At 40.6% G+C, this 14,616-nt stretch overlaps 1 protein-coding gene across 13 annotated transcripts in view; it reads right to left on the bottom strand.

Annotated features, from left to right (window-relative positions):
- Positions 1 to 14,616, bottom strand: part of Huwe1 (HECT, UBA and WWE domain containing E3 ubiquitin protein ligase 1) — a 168,241-nt gene that overhangs the window by 133,124 nt on the left and 20,501 nt on the right. For all 13 annotated transcript variants that reach the window (XM_090326994.1, XM_090326999.1, XM_090327002.1 and 10 more), the window contains exon 3: positions 389 to 457. In XM_090326994.1, the coding sequence (XP_090183120.1) occupies positions 389 to 433 (45 nt within the window). In that variant the 5' untranslated portion in view covers positions 434 to 457. The remainder of the gene's footprint in view (positions 1 to 388; positions 458 to 14,616) is intronic.

Genomic DNA, 14,616 nt, shown 5'->3' with positions numbered 1-14,616 from the left:
AACCTGGGTTCAATTCTTCAGTATCAAAAATACAGAAAAGCCAGAAGTGGTGCTGTGGTTCAAGTGGTAGAATACTAGCCCTGAGGAAAGCCCAAAGACAGTGCTCAGACCCTAAGTTCAAGCCCAGGACTGGCATAAAAATTTAAAAAAGCAAAACAACAACAAAAAAACACAAGAAATTTCAAAAGGAAATTTGCCTGCTTTTTGTGATGCAAGGATTCATACATATTACAACATCAAGCAATTGCCCCAGCCTCATATGTTATCTCACTGTACTTTATATACATGAAATAATGTAGTTGGAAGGGCAGTATGAGTAAACTGACCACGAACTTTTTTTCACTTGCAACAAAGAAAACATAGACAAAGCAAACTTTTAGATACTCACAGCCTCAGTAGGTGTCTTTTTCAGTTTAGTCCTATCTACTTTCATGTTTTCGATTTTCTGCTTTATAATCTGAAAAGAAAACACCAAAAGAAGTGAGAACATAAAATTTGCAACCTTGAGTTCTAGGTATGCCTAGACATAACAGTATGAAAATGATTTAAAATCACTGAAGTTATTTTATGATGTCATTTCAAATCACAGGCAGAAAGAAGACAGAGGTGGTTAAAAAAAATCAATCCAGATGAAAGTGTTCCATATCCCTGTTACATAAGCAAAAAACCAATAACAGTCAAAATGAAAATGTTTCTTCTACAGGAATAACAAATCCTTAATTAAAAATAATAGTGTATACATCAGGATGGAAAAAATTCACAATGATCTCATGGTTTCCCTAGAAATCTCAACAACTCCACATCTAGAAATTTGTCCAAAGAAAGTAATTAGGATTTAAACAAGAGTCCAAGGAACTAGGAATGTGGCTTACTACTAGAGTGCTTGCCTAGCATGTATAAAGCACTGGGTTTGATTCCTCAGTACCACATCAACAGAAAAAAAAACCAGGAGTGGCACTGTGCCTCGAGTGGGAGAATGCTGGCCTTGAGCGACACTAAAAGACAATGTATAATGGTGAAACAAAGGATCAAACTGTTCAAAATAGAACTGGCTTAAAATGACAATTTGACTGCCAAAAATATTATAAATACAAAAAATGACACACCTTGGTACAATTAATATATGATAGCAAAAAAGAAAAAGCAATTGGATAATGGTGGCTCATGCCTGTAATCCTTGCTTCTGCTTCTGTCCTAAGGATCACAGATCAAAACAAGCCTAGGTAGGAAAAGTCTATGAGACTCTTATTTCCGATTAAAATCACCAAAGTTAGGGATGGACCACCTATGGCTTCACTGGAAGAGTGCCAGTTTTGAACCGCAAAAGCTAAGGAAAAGTGAGTCCCCATGCCCTGTGTTCAAGCCCCAGTACAGACAAATAAATAAAGTTTATGTGGAGAGGTAAAAGTCTAAGTATAGAGCCAGTAGTAGTATGGCCTAGTGGGAGAGTGCTCACCTAGTATGGATGAAACCCTAGATTCGATTCCTAGGTATCACATACACGGAAAAAGCAGGAAGTGGCGATATGGCTCAAGAGGCAGAGCACTACCCTTGAGCAAAACTGTCCAAGGACAATGCCTAAGCCGTGAATTCAACCCCCAAACTGGCAAAATAAAAAGTCTAAGTACAAGATGAGTGGTCTACCAATACCTGAATTCAAGACTTATTATAATGTCACAGTGAGAATTTATTATTACTGAAAAAAAGGTCAATTCAACAGAACAGAAGGCAAAAAATAAACCCACATTAAGTATAGTCAACTAATCTCTGGCAAAGAAACCCAGGCAATCTCTGGGTGAAATAAGGCCATTTCAAAAACAACAACAACAAACAACAACAAAAAAACCAAATAAAGCTGGAAAAAACCAGTCATTCATATGCAAATAAAACATTAAACCATGGGGGGGCAGGAGTTTGGCCTAATGGTAGAGCGCTTGCCTAGCATACACGAAGACCAGGGTTTGATTCCTTGGTACCACATACATAGAAAAGCTGGAAGTGCTGCTATTGCTCAAGTAGCAGAGCAATAGCCTTGAGTAAAAAGCCCAAGGACAGTGCCCAGCCGCTGAGATCAAGCCCCACTACTGGCAAAAAATCAAAACCAAATCAAACAAAAACCTTACACCAATGTGATGTAAAAATCAGTGTTAATAATTTCTTTAATAAAAAAACCTTAGACCAACATTATAGTCTTCACAATAAAAAGAAATAAAAGAAATAGATCATACACCTAAATGGAATATGGAAAACATTACTTCTAGAGGACAAAAGAGTGAAAAATCTAGATAATACAGGATATGAAGATAGCTTATTAGATAAAATCAAAAGCGCTATCAGTAAAATGAAAAGTTTCTACTCTAAAAAACACTCAAAAAATAGGCAAACCAGTCCTGGCACCAGTAGCTCATGAAGCTCAGGAGACTGAGATCTGAGGATTATGGTTATAAACCAGCTGGAAAAATAAAGGCTGATAAGTCTTATCTCTAACCATGAAAAAATGTAGATGTGAAGCTTTTTAAAGCACCACTCTTTAGCAAAACATCTCAGGGATAGTATACAGGCTGAGTTCAAGATATCCCAACACACACACACACAGTCATCAATAACGTAAGTCAATGAAAAAACTGATTGGGGGGGGTTGGCCTTGTGGTACTGCTTGTCTAGCATGCAGGAAGACCAGAATTTGATTCCTAATAACTACAGGCTCAGGCCCTGAGCTCAAACTGGGGACTGGCAAAAAAAAGTGATGGGTGTGACCAGATATTCAACAAAAGAAAACACACAGAAAATTAGCCTATGAAAAGATGCGCCAAATGACAATCTTCAGGAGAACATAACTTAAAGTAACAAAGAAATATCACTATATATCTAGAATTCTACCATGAAATTCTGCCACAAAGATGTGGAATAAAAAAGGAACTCTTCTTCGCTACTGTTGATAACGCAAAACAGTACAACTACTTTGGAAAGTGTTCTTTCCCAAAACTAAAAACATTTACCATGACTCAGTAATCATGGGGTTAGTACTGAACTGAGTTAGAAATTTTTGTCCATTTAAGTACCTAAGAATACCTTTACAGAAATTTCACAATTGTCAACAATTAAAAGGCAACCAAATGTTCTTTAGCACATAAACACATGACACATGAACACATGTACATTCACAAAAAGTAGTATACAGAACTAAAAAATGTGATATTACTATGGGAAAGAAGCTAATTTTTGTAAGGGTGCTACACAATTCCAAGTATATGACATTCTGAGAAAGAAATTGGAGAAACATGAAAGGCTATTAGATGCCAGGGATTGGTGGGTTAAGAAAGGTTGAACATGGAGTCAGGGGACTTTAAGAGCAATGAAATTACTCTGTATCCTCTAATAGTAGATACAATATTATTACATATGTATCCACATCCAAAACTGTGTCTGATACCAAGGGTAATCAAACTAGTCTTTGGGAGTTAATCTGTCATTGTAGGATACTAAGTTGCAACAAATGTATCACTCTGGTAAAGGATTGCTGATAATTGAGGAGGGTATAGGTATATGAGGGCAAGAGGTACATTGGAAATTTCCATGCTTCCTATTCAATTTTGCTATGAACCTAAAGTTACTCTAAAAGGTAGTCTAGTTTTAAAAGCTCAATCTTCCAAAACAAGTACTTGAATGGGCTGGGAATATGGCTTAGTAGTAGAGTGCTTGCCTAGCATGCATCAAGCTCTAGGTTCTTCAGTACCACAAAAAAAAAGCCAGAAGTAGCACTGTGGCTCAAGTGGTGGAATACTAGCCTTGAGCACAGAGAGGCTCAGGGATAGCACCCAGGCCCTGAGTTCAAGCCCTAGGAAAAGCAAAAGGAAAAATTAAAGAGAGGCATAGAACTTAATGAATTTAAAGGTTTACACTACTCAATTCATAAACCTAAGAATAAAAGCTGAAGCGTCTCCTGGCCAAGAAATGAGGTAAGTAAGCAAGGACTAAATAAATATACAGTTATCAAAGGTATTTCAACATATAACCAGCAACATTAAGCATTAGAGCTGGGTGTGGTGGCTCCTGCCTGTAATCCTAGCTACTCGGCCTGAGGATAAAGGTTCAAAGCCAACCTGGGCACAAAAGGATCTGAGACTCTTATCTCCAATTAACCTCTAGGAAAGGGGAAATGGGGCCTGGCTCTAGAGTAGGGTGGTAGCATTGAGCTGAAGAGCTCAGGGACAGCATCCAGGCCAGAATTCAAGCCCCATGATCCAGAAAAAAAGAAAAGAATTAGAGAAAATATACCAATCAGGGTTGGAGGTGTGGTTCAAGTAGTAGATAATACATACATAGCATAACAGACTTAGGAAGCCTTAAAATTTGAACAAAATTTGACTTAGAAAGGTAACAAAGTTCTAACTATATCAGTGAAATAGATATGTGAAGTGGCAAGTCTGCAGACTCAACTTCCTGGGAGTCTGATGTCGAACACTATCATTTCAGTACAGGCGTTTATAGCAAACATACAAGAATATTCTAGCTAGCCAAGCCCCAGTGGCTCCTGCCCAGAATCACAGCTTCACAGAAGGGTAAAATGAGAACTGAGATTTGAAGTCAGCATAAGCAGAGACAAAACCAATACTCATCTTCAATTGGCAAACAAGAATTAGTAAGTTGGGGCAGGAGTTTGGCCTACTGGTAAGAGTGCCTGCCTAGCATTCACAAAGACCTGGGTCCGATTCCTTGGTACCACATACACAGAAAAAGCTGGAAGTGGTGCTGTGGTTCAAGAGGCAAAGAAGTTCTAGTCTTAAGAAAACCCAAGGACAGTGCTCATGCCCTGAGTTCAAAGCCCCAGGACTGGCAAAAAAAAAAAAAAGATTTATTAACCAATCCTGTGTAGGATCAGAACCAGAACTGTGAGCAACAACTTTAAGAAAACAATGAATAATAAATTCAAGCCTCCTGCATTTGGATAATAGGTATGAACCATTGGATACCTGGCAATACTGAGTCATTTTTATTAGGTAGTTTTACAAAGGGGTTTCAATTCCAGAAATAGGATTATGAGTATACTGCATATTTTTACTTGTTGGAGCTGGGGAAACACTCATGAGGTATAAACTCAGAGCCTAGGAACTGTCCCTGAGCTTTTGCACTCAAGGCCAGTGCTGTACCACTTTGATCCACAGTACTACCTCCAATATTTTAATAGTTAATTGGAAACAATTTTCTCACAAACTTTTTTTCTGGCTGGCTTCAAACTATAATTGTAAGATCTCAGCCTCTTGAGTAGCTAGTATTACAGAAGTGAGCCATCAGCACCTGGCTATATTGAATTTTGATCAGTTTTATCCCTCCAATCCTTCACGCACAACTTTCTTCATCCCATCCCTGTCAGTCTGCCCCTAGAATTCTCAACTCCTCTCTACATAACCATGAATCCGTTTTACTTCCCAGAACACATTTTTTCCTGTCTAGTCCATTCCAAGTATCGGTCACTCTAGAAATCTAAGTGTTGGATGTATACACACAGCTAATTCCAATATTTCTTTTATCTTTCCTTTGGCTATAAATAAGGTTTATACTCAAGGGTTTCACACAAGCTTGACAGGTATTGTGCCACTTGAAACAAGCCTCCAATGCCACGCTTATTCTTTCATCACAATACTGAATTGTATTTATTGCTTTGATTTTCTACAATGTTAAGCTCTCAGAACTTGGCACTGTACCTTTCCTATGACAGCAAATATTTGTAGAATAGAGTTCAGGAAGTAAGTATGCACTGAAAGTAAAATCTATGATTGTAAAATCTGTGACTGTCAGCATATAGACAAGTACTTGAAAACAAAGGAAGAAGGTGGTCCAACACTGAGTTCTTATTTGATCTAGCATTTAAAGGCTTACAAGACAAAGAAAGAAGGGTGCTGCTGGCTCAACCTTCAGGAGGCCGAAATCTGAGGATTACCATCAGAAACCAGCCCAGGTAGGAAAAGTCCTTGAGACTCCAATAAACTACTCAGAAAATGCCAGTAGTGGCTCCAGTGGTAGAGTGTTAGCCTTGAGCAGAGGCTCAGGGGCAGCACCGAGGCCAAGTTCAAACCCCAAGACTGGCAAAAAAAAAAAAAGGACTAAGTAAGAAACCCCAGCAAGGTGGGGGGGGGGATGGGGACCATGACATGAGATAGGCTATCAATGTATGTGAAGTAATGCATATCTATCTGGTGAATATAATGTAACCCTTCTATTACAATAAAAATATATGAAAAAAGAAACCCCAGCAATTTTGCCTGCATAACAAATATCAATTGTAATCGTAAGCTGGTGAGGTAAAATTAATCAATCATGCATAGTGTCATGAAAAAGAGTAGATGTTTTCCTGGCACCTCTGGCTCATATATGCAATCCTAGCTACCCTGGAGGTCTGAGATCTATGGATCACAGTTCAAAGCCAGCCTGGTCAGGAAAAATCCTGAGACTCTAATCTCTAATTAATCACAGAAAACACTGGGAAAGGCTCTGTAGCTCAAGTGGTGGAATGCGAGCCTGGAGCAAAAAATGAGCTCATAGACAGGCTCCAGGAAAAAGAATAGATGTCAGTGGCGTTCTGGCTACTCAGAAGGCCACTATCTGAAAACTGCAGTTCAATGCCAGTCTGGGCAGAAAAATCTCCAACTACAGCAAAAAAGCTGGGAGTGAAGGTGTGGATCAAAGGGTCAAGTCCCTTGAGAGAAAATGCTAAGCAAAAGGGCCAGGTATTCCTGAATTCAAGTCCCAGTATCAGTATTAAAAACAATAATAAGAAAAAAAGAAACAGAGCCAGAGGCAGGGTGGTTGTAATCCTAGCTACTCAGGAAGGAGGCCGAGATCTGAGGATCACTGTTCCCTGCCAGCCCAGGAACTAAAGGAGGAGATTCTTATCATCAATTAATCACCAGAAAATGTGAAGTAGGCTGTGGTATGGAAGTAGCCTTGAGCTGAAGAGCTCCAGGACAGCACTCAGATCCAGAAATTAAAAGACTGGCAGAAAACTGATTAGCTGCCAAAAAGACTGTGCTCACAGAAAAATACCTATTGGAATTAGACATAGCTTAACAATGTTGAAGAAGGAAGACAGACTAGAACAAATCATGGGACTATATGTAATTGAAGCTACACAGATGACATGAAGAAAAAAATCTAAGAGTGGATATGAATGGGAGAAGAATACAATGAGGTTAAAAGGTAGAGAGGGAAAAGAGGAATAAAAATGCTAGTGTACCTACCTAAACATTACAGTATGTCATGTAGGGAGATAGGTGCCCATGGCTCACATCTGTAATCTTACCAAATCTGTAATCTTACTCAATCAGGAGACTAGATCTCAGGTCTAAACCAGGCTAGCAGAAAATTCTCTAGGACTCCATCTCCAAATAACTAACAAAATGCTAGACTGGAGTTATAGCTCAAGTGGTGAAACATGAACTAGGAGCAAGAAACCCAAGTGAGTATGAGGTCCTAAACAAATGAAAATAAGGACAGCTGAATAAGTCCCTGTGAAAGCTGAGGATAAATCATTTACTCTTTATTACCTCAAACTATGCAGAATTAAAGACAATATTGTTCCTAATCTCTTAAATGTTGACTGGGTATCTCTTCCTCTGGTACTTAGATAACATGTTGTATATCACTTCTCTAACTAATGAAAAAATATCCGCCACAAGGTAGGAAGACAAAACCAATAAAGGGTTATTCTAAGCAAAATAATAAGCACATATAAAAGAACTTAGTGAAACCTTGCAGTTTAATACACACTAAAATATGAGTGACTAATGTTGAGCGAGTGGGCATCAGTGCCAGTGGGAGAGCTAATGAAGGTGGATGAGTGTGTAAATATGGTCCATGTCGATTATCTGCAATATAAAAATAGAACAAGAAAACCACATGAAATTGTTTTTAAAGGAGAGTGAAACCAGGAGTTGGTGGCTCTTGTCTATAATCCTACGACTCTCAGGACTCAGACCTCAGGATCATGGTTCAAATCTAGACTGGGCAGGAAAGTTTGCAAGACTCCTAATTCCAATCAACCACAAAAAACCTGGAAGCGGAAGTGTGGCTCAAGTGGTAGAGCACCAACTAAGCAAAAAAAAGCTAAATTTCGGGTCAGTGCCTCAATATTGACCAAAAAAATGAAGGTGTGAGGTTGATTAGAATAAATTGTTTACATGTATGAAAATGTCACAGTAATGCCCCCCCTTGTGGATGGGCAAGGTAGCTCACGCCTGTAATCCTACCTACTCAGGAGGCTGAGATCTAAGGGTCACCTTTCAAAGCCAGCTCAAACAATAAAAAATGTGAGACTTTTATCTCCAATTGATCACCAGAAAACCAATATGGGCTAAGCTCAAGGATTAGGGTGGTAGCCTAGAGCTGAAGAGCCCAGGAACAATACCCAGGCCAAGGGGCAGGGGAGAAGCCATGAGATGAAGAACTCAGGGACAACACCCAGGCTCAAAATTCAAGTACCACAACTGACAAAAAACTCCCCATTGTACATCTAATATATGTTAATAAAATAAGCATTTTGAATCTAAGAAAAAAATACATCATTACAGCAATTGCCTCAATGTGGAGGAATAAGACGGGATTTTTTTTCATGCGTAATGCTTTTAGACTTTCAAATATTAAGTCAAGCATCCATTTTTCATTAGTAAAATTTCTATTCCCTTCACTTATTTTTGTTATTTTAGCAGCACTGATGTTGAACACAAGGCCTTGCATTTGCCAGGCAAGCACTCTACCCCCTTGAGCCACACCTCTAGTCTAGCATTGTGCTTGCTAATTCAAGATGAGTCTTGGGAACTCCCATTTTTGCCTCAGCTGGCTTAGACCGTAGATCTTCCAGTCTCAGCTTTCTCAGGAGGTAAGATTATAGGCCTGAGTCACTAGAGCCAGGCTAAAAAAAGAAAACAGGCCTAGCACAGTGGCTCAACCCATGACAAGGAAGGAAGGGAGGGAGGGAGGGAGGGAGGGAGGGAGGGAGGGGAGGGGAGGGGAGGGGAGGGAGGGAAGGGGGGAGGACGGACAAGATAGACGAAGGACATGTATCAAACTAAAAAAATTACCTACTAGTAGGCACTTATAACTCCTTTACAACTGTCATCCAGTCTTACAAAAAGCACTCACTTTTTATTGGTAAGTGATGTTGCACATATGTATCAAAATTTAGAATGAGTGGTCAGGAGTTTGACCTAATGGTAGAGTGCTTGTCAAGCACGCATGAAGACCCAGGTTCAATTCATCAGTACCATATACATAGAAGCCAGAAGTGGTGCTGTGGCTCAAGTGGTAGAGCTCTACCCTTAAGAAAGCCAAAGGACAGTGCTCAGGACCTGAATTCAAATACCAGGATTTGAATATGTTAGTATAACTAACATATCCTAACAAAAAGTAATGTATAAAAAGTTTCCTGTGGCTCATGCCTGTAATCCTAGCTACTCAGAAGGCTGAGATCTGAGGATCAAGGTTCAAAGCCAGCCAGGGCACAAAATGGCTAGACACTCTTATCTCCAATTAACCTCCAGAAAACGGGAAGTGGGGCTAGGCTCCAGGATGGGGAAGTAGCCTTCAGTTGAAGAGCTCAGGGAAAATGCCCAGGCACAGAGTAGGGCACCCAGGCACAGGGTAAGGCGGTAGCCTTGAGCTGAAGAGCTCAGGTAGTGTCCAGGCCAAGTTCAATCCCCATGACCCACAAAAAAAAAAAGTTTTCTGCAGCCGGCCTGGTGGCTCACGCCTGTAATCCTAGCTACTCAGAAGGCTGAGAATTGAGGCTCAAGGTTCAAAGCCAGCCCAGGCAATACAAAGCCAATACAAAGCAGAAAGACTCGTATCTCCAATTAACCTCTAGAAAACAGGAAGTGGGGCTATGGTTCAAGGGTAGAGGGGTAGCCTTGAGTTGTAGAGCACAGGGACAACACCCAGGCCCAGTGGTAGTGTGGTAGCCTTGAGCAGAAAAGCTCAGGGACAGTGCCCAGGCCCTGAGTTCAAACCCCAGGAACAGAATCTCATAGACTTTCCTGCCAAGGCTGGCTTCCAAGTGTGATTCTCAGATCTCAACCTCCTGAGTTGCTAGAATTATAAGTACGAGCCACAGGTACCCAGCCGATGCCAGTTTTTAAATGGAAGGAAAAAAGAACATTAGACTCCAATATCCCAAAAAGGAAATTAATACTGATTTTTGTGTGTGTGTGTTGCAATGATTGCCCTTGCTTGTTGCAACCTCTGAAATTAAATTCTCTTGAGGGTAGTACTGACCATGTCAAGAGGCAGCTGCAAGCTGCATCTTGAAGCCTAACCCTACAGAGGCACAAGCATCAATACTTATTAATTTGTTAAAGATGACACATAATTAACTGAACTAGTTCATAATTACCGACATTAATTTGCAGCCAACTGATAAGAAAATCATTTATGATCATAATCACTAACATTTTACTTTACACCTATATTGCATTATATCTCTAATCCATGTGACAACATGAAAAAGACTGTCCAGGGGCCGGGAGTTGGGCCTAGTGATAGAGTACTTATCTAGAATGCACGAAGACCCAGGTCTGATTCCTCAGTACCACATACATAGAAAAATGCCAGAAGTGGTGCTGTGGTTCAAGTAGTAGAATTCTAGCCTTAAGAAAACCCAAGGGCAGCTGGGCATGGTGGCTCAAGCCCGTAGCTACTCAGGAGGCTGAGATTTGAGGATCAAGGTTCAAAGATAGCCCAGGCACAAAAGGACGTAAGACTATTATCTCTAATTATTTCTTATCTCTAGAAAAGAGGAAGTGTGGCTGTAACTCAAGAATAGGCCTGTAGCCTTGAGCTGAAGCACTCAGTCAGTGACAGAGCCCAGGAGGAGTTCAAGCTCCATAACCCACAGAAAGAAGAAAGAAAGAAAGAAAGAAAGAAAGAAAGAAAGAAAGAAAGAAAGAAGGAAGGAAGGAAGGAAGGAAGGAAGGAAGGAAGGAAGGAAGGAAGGAAGGAAGGAGAGAAAGAGAGAGAAAAGAAAGAAAAGAGAGAGAAAGAAAGAGAGAGGGGGAGGCAGGGAGGGAGAGAGGGAGAGGGAGAGGGAGAAGGAGGGAGAAGGAGGGAGAGGGGGAGAGGGAGAGAGGGAGGGAGGGAGGGAGAGAGAGAGAGAGGAGGGAGGGAGGGAGGGAGGCCTAAGGACAGTGTTCAGGCCCTGAGCCCAAGCCCAGAAATGGCAAAATAAATAAAAGACTATGTCCAATTTATTAAGAACAGCCAGAAGCTGGGTAAGGTGGCTCAAGCCTGTAATCTTACCAGGAGGCTGAAATCTGAGGATCGAGGTTCAAAGCCAGACTCGTCTACAATTAACTAACCACCAGAAAACCACAAGTGTTACTGTGATTCAAGGGCTAGGACTATAGCCTTGAGCTGAAGAGCTCAAGGACAACACCCAGACCCAGAGTTCAAATCCCAGGAGCAAAAAAAAACAAAAACAAAAACAAAAGAACAGCCAGATATATGTAGGAAGAGGCAAAGGTAGAACCTGGATACATACTAAAGTATGCATGTCTATCTACTTATACAGTCCACTCTACTACTCCTTTTCTTACAGATATTGGTCTCTCCTCAGCACACAAAACATAACTCTCATGTGCCTTAAAGATTGCTGCTCTTGATATTATTGGGAACCAATAGTAAAATGGAGTCACAAAGTAATGAGTAGTTTTTACTCACCCAAGACAAATCTGGAAATTCTCTACAGAAATATAGTCTCTCACATTTAAGATCTGGATATACTACAGCTCAAATTAGTTTACAGGCTTCTTCTAGGTGCTTATTCACACTGCAGTATGCTCATGAAAAAGAAAAAAGGGAAGGGATGCCAAGAAAAAGGTCTCTGAAACTTCTAACATTGACTTTGGAGATGAGAATGAATGTAACTGAAAAGGCATGCCCAGCAAATCTACAGTGCTAGGAAAAGCTACAGACTGAGGAGGCAATCTTTCTAGTAAATTTATTCACAATTATAGAGAAATTAACATGAGAAGAATTAGGTAATACTATAGAATCATCAAAGTTGTAGCTTATCAGTTCTGTCAGGAGACAGGAAACCTAGCATGTCAAGTTGTTTGTGCATTTGGAACAAAAAAACCCCAGCAATATCCACATTAATTTAATAAATTATGGAAGTTAAAATCCTTGTCTATAAAATTTAAAACTTATAATTGTAAATAATCCTTGCCTGTATTCTTAAAGTATTGTCTTTATCTGTCACTGAGAATGTGGCTTAGTGGTACAGTGCTTGCCTAACATGAATGAAGCCCTGGGTTTGATTCTTCAGTACCACACAAACAGAAAAGGCCAGGAGTTGCACAGTGACTCAAGTGGGAGAGTACTAACCTTGAGCAAAAAAAGCTCAGGACTGACAAAAGGTAAAGACTAGTAGTGTATGAATAGATTGTTTGCATGCATAAAAATAGCACAATTAGTGCTCAGAATGTGGCTTAGTGGTAGAGTGCTTGCCTACCATGCATGAAGCCAGTCTTGCATTTGATTCCTCAGCAGCAGATTCATAGAAAAAGCCAGAAGGGGCACTGAGGGTGACATGGTAGAGTGCTAGCCTTGAAAAAAAAAAGCAGCTCAGGGACAATGCACTGGACCTGGGTTCTAGCCCTAGGACTGGCATGGAAGGGAGGGAGAGGAAGACAGAGATGGGTGGAGAGAGACGGAGAGAAAGAGAAGAAATGAAATTAGCATGATGAAACCTGCTGAAATTGTTTTAGAAAGGGAAGGAGAGTGATAAAGAAAAGATCGATTGAAGTATATAATAAACATGAATGGAGGTTGGGGATTTAGCTCAGTGGAAGAACACTTGCCTGGCAAGTCCAAGGTCTAAGTTCCATCCTCAGCTCTGAAAAGAAAAAAAAGCTACAAAACACTACATCCCCCCCCCCCCCCCGAAAAAAATAAAAGATAAGGAAACATGAATGGAAATGTCATGATGAAATCTAGCCTATATAACTAATGTATACTAATAAAAATTATAAAGAGGGGGGCCAGGAGTTTAGCCTAGTGGTAGAGTGTGCGCCAAAGACCAGGTTCAATTCCCCAGTACCACAGACATAGGAAAGGCTGGAAGTAGTGCTGTGGCTCAAGTGATAGAGCTAAATCCTTGAGAAAGCCCAAGGACTGTGCTCAGGCCCTCAGTTCAAGACGCAGGACTGGCCAAAAGAAAAAGAACTTAACTTGATTTAACCAAGGGTGGTGGCTCACACCTGTAATCCTAGCTATTCAGGAGGGCACTTCTGTGAGACTCTTATCTCCAATTAACCTCTAGAAAACTGGAAGTGGCACTGAGGCTCCAGGGGTAGGGCGGTAGCCTTGAGGTAAAGACTCGGGGACAGGGCCCAGGCCCAGAGTTCAAGCCCCACGACCAACAAAAAAAAAAAAAAGTAAAAAGAATTTGGGAGCTGAGGGTGTAGCTCAGTGGGGTAAAATTTGCTTACAAGCCCAAAAATGGAGGGGAGGCTTATGCCTGTAATCCTAGCTATATATGAGATTTCAAGATTAGTTTGAAGACAGCCTTAGCAGGAAAGTCCATATGGCACATCTTCAAGTATCCACCAAAAAGCCAGAAGCAGAGGCAAGGATCAAGTGGATCAGCAAAAAAGCTCAGTAATATTACCCAGGCCCTCAGTTCTAGCCCCTTAACTAGCAAAGAGGGCAGGCTGGACTACAGACTGAGAGTAAGAAACACCGGAAGAGAAGTCAAAGCAAGGAGACGGTAACAGCATAATGGAAAGATCTGGGGCTCAGTCAGACCTGGGTTGAATACCATTTTGTAACTGTGTGATCATAGACAAGTTACTGTAGCTCTTTGTGTCATGACTGCTGTAAAACAAATCCTTTTTCACAGGATTGTGCTAGACAGAGTAAATCATGGTTTTTTTCTTCTTTTTAGCTACAGAATAATCTAATACCAACAAGATTACTGTAGATACTTGATAGATGGCTATAAATGTTTATATACACTTATTTATTTATAAACTTAACAAAATACAAAAACAAAAATAGCTCGTCAGGTGCCAAGAGTGTGGCCACGGATAGAGTGCTTGCCTAGCATGCATGAAGCCCTGGGTTTGATTCCTTGGTATCACATACACAGAAAACTCCAGAAGTGGTGCTGAGGCTCAAGTGGTAGCCTTGAGAAAGCAACAGATTTCTCAAGTCCTGAGTTCATGTCCCAGGACAGGCAAAAAGAAAACAGCATGTCTTCTATATAACACCACTATGAAAAACATATTGTAATCTCATTAGGATGTAAGTGCCAATTTTTTTTTGGTCAGTTGTGGGACTTGAACTCTGGGCCTGGGCACTATCCCTGAGCTCTTCAGCTCAAGCCTACTACCCTAATGATTGAGGCACAACACCACTTACGGTTTTCTGGTGGTTAATTGGAGATAAGTCTTGTGGACTTTTGGGCCCAGGCTGGCTTTGAAATGTGATCCTCATATCTCAGCCTCCTGGGCAGCTAGGATTACAGGTGTGAGCCACCGCTGCCAGATTTAAGTGCTGATTTTTAAAGAAAATGTTCAACCCTTCTTTTTGTGCCTAACCATTTTTTTCGCCTGTCCTGGGGGTTGA

This window comes from Megascapheus bottae, chromosome X (genome assembly GCF_031878675.1).
Source record: "Megascapheus bottae isolate mThoBot1 chromosome X, mThoBot2.hap1, whole genome shotgun sequence".
Lineage (NCBI taxonomy): Eukaryota > Metazoa > Chordata > Mammalia > Rodentia > Geomyidae > Megascapheus > Megascapheus bottae.
The sequence above is the reverse complement of the archived record's forward strand: the minus strand, read 5'-3'. Positions and strand labels throughout refer to the sequence as shown.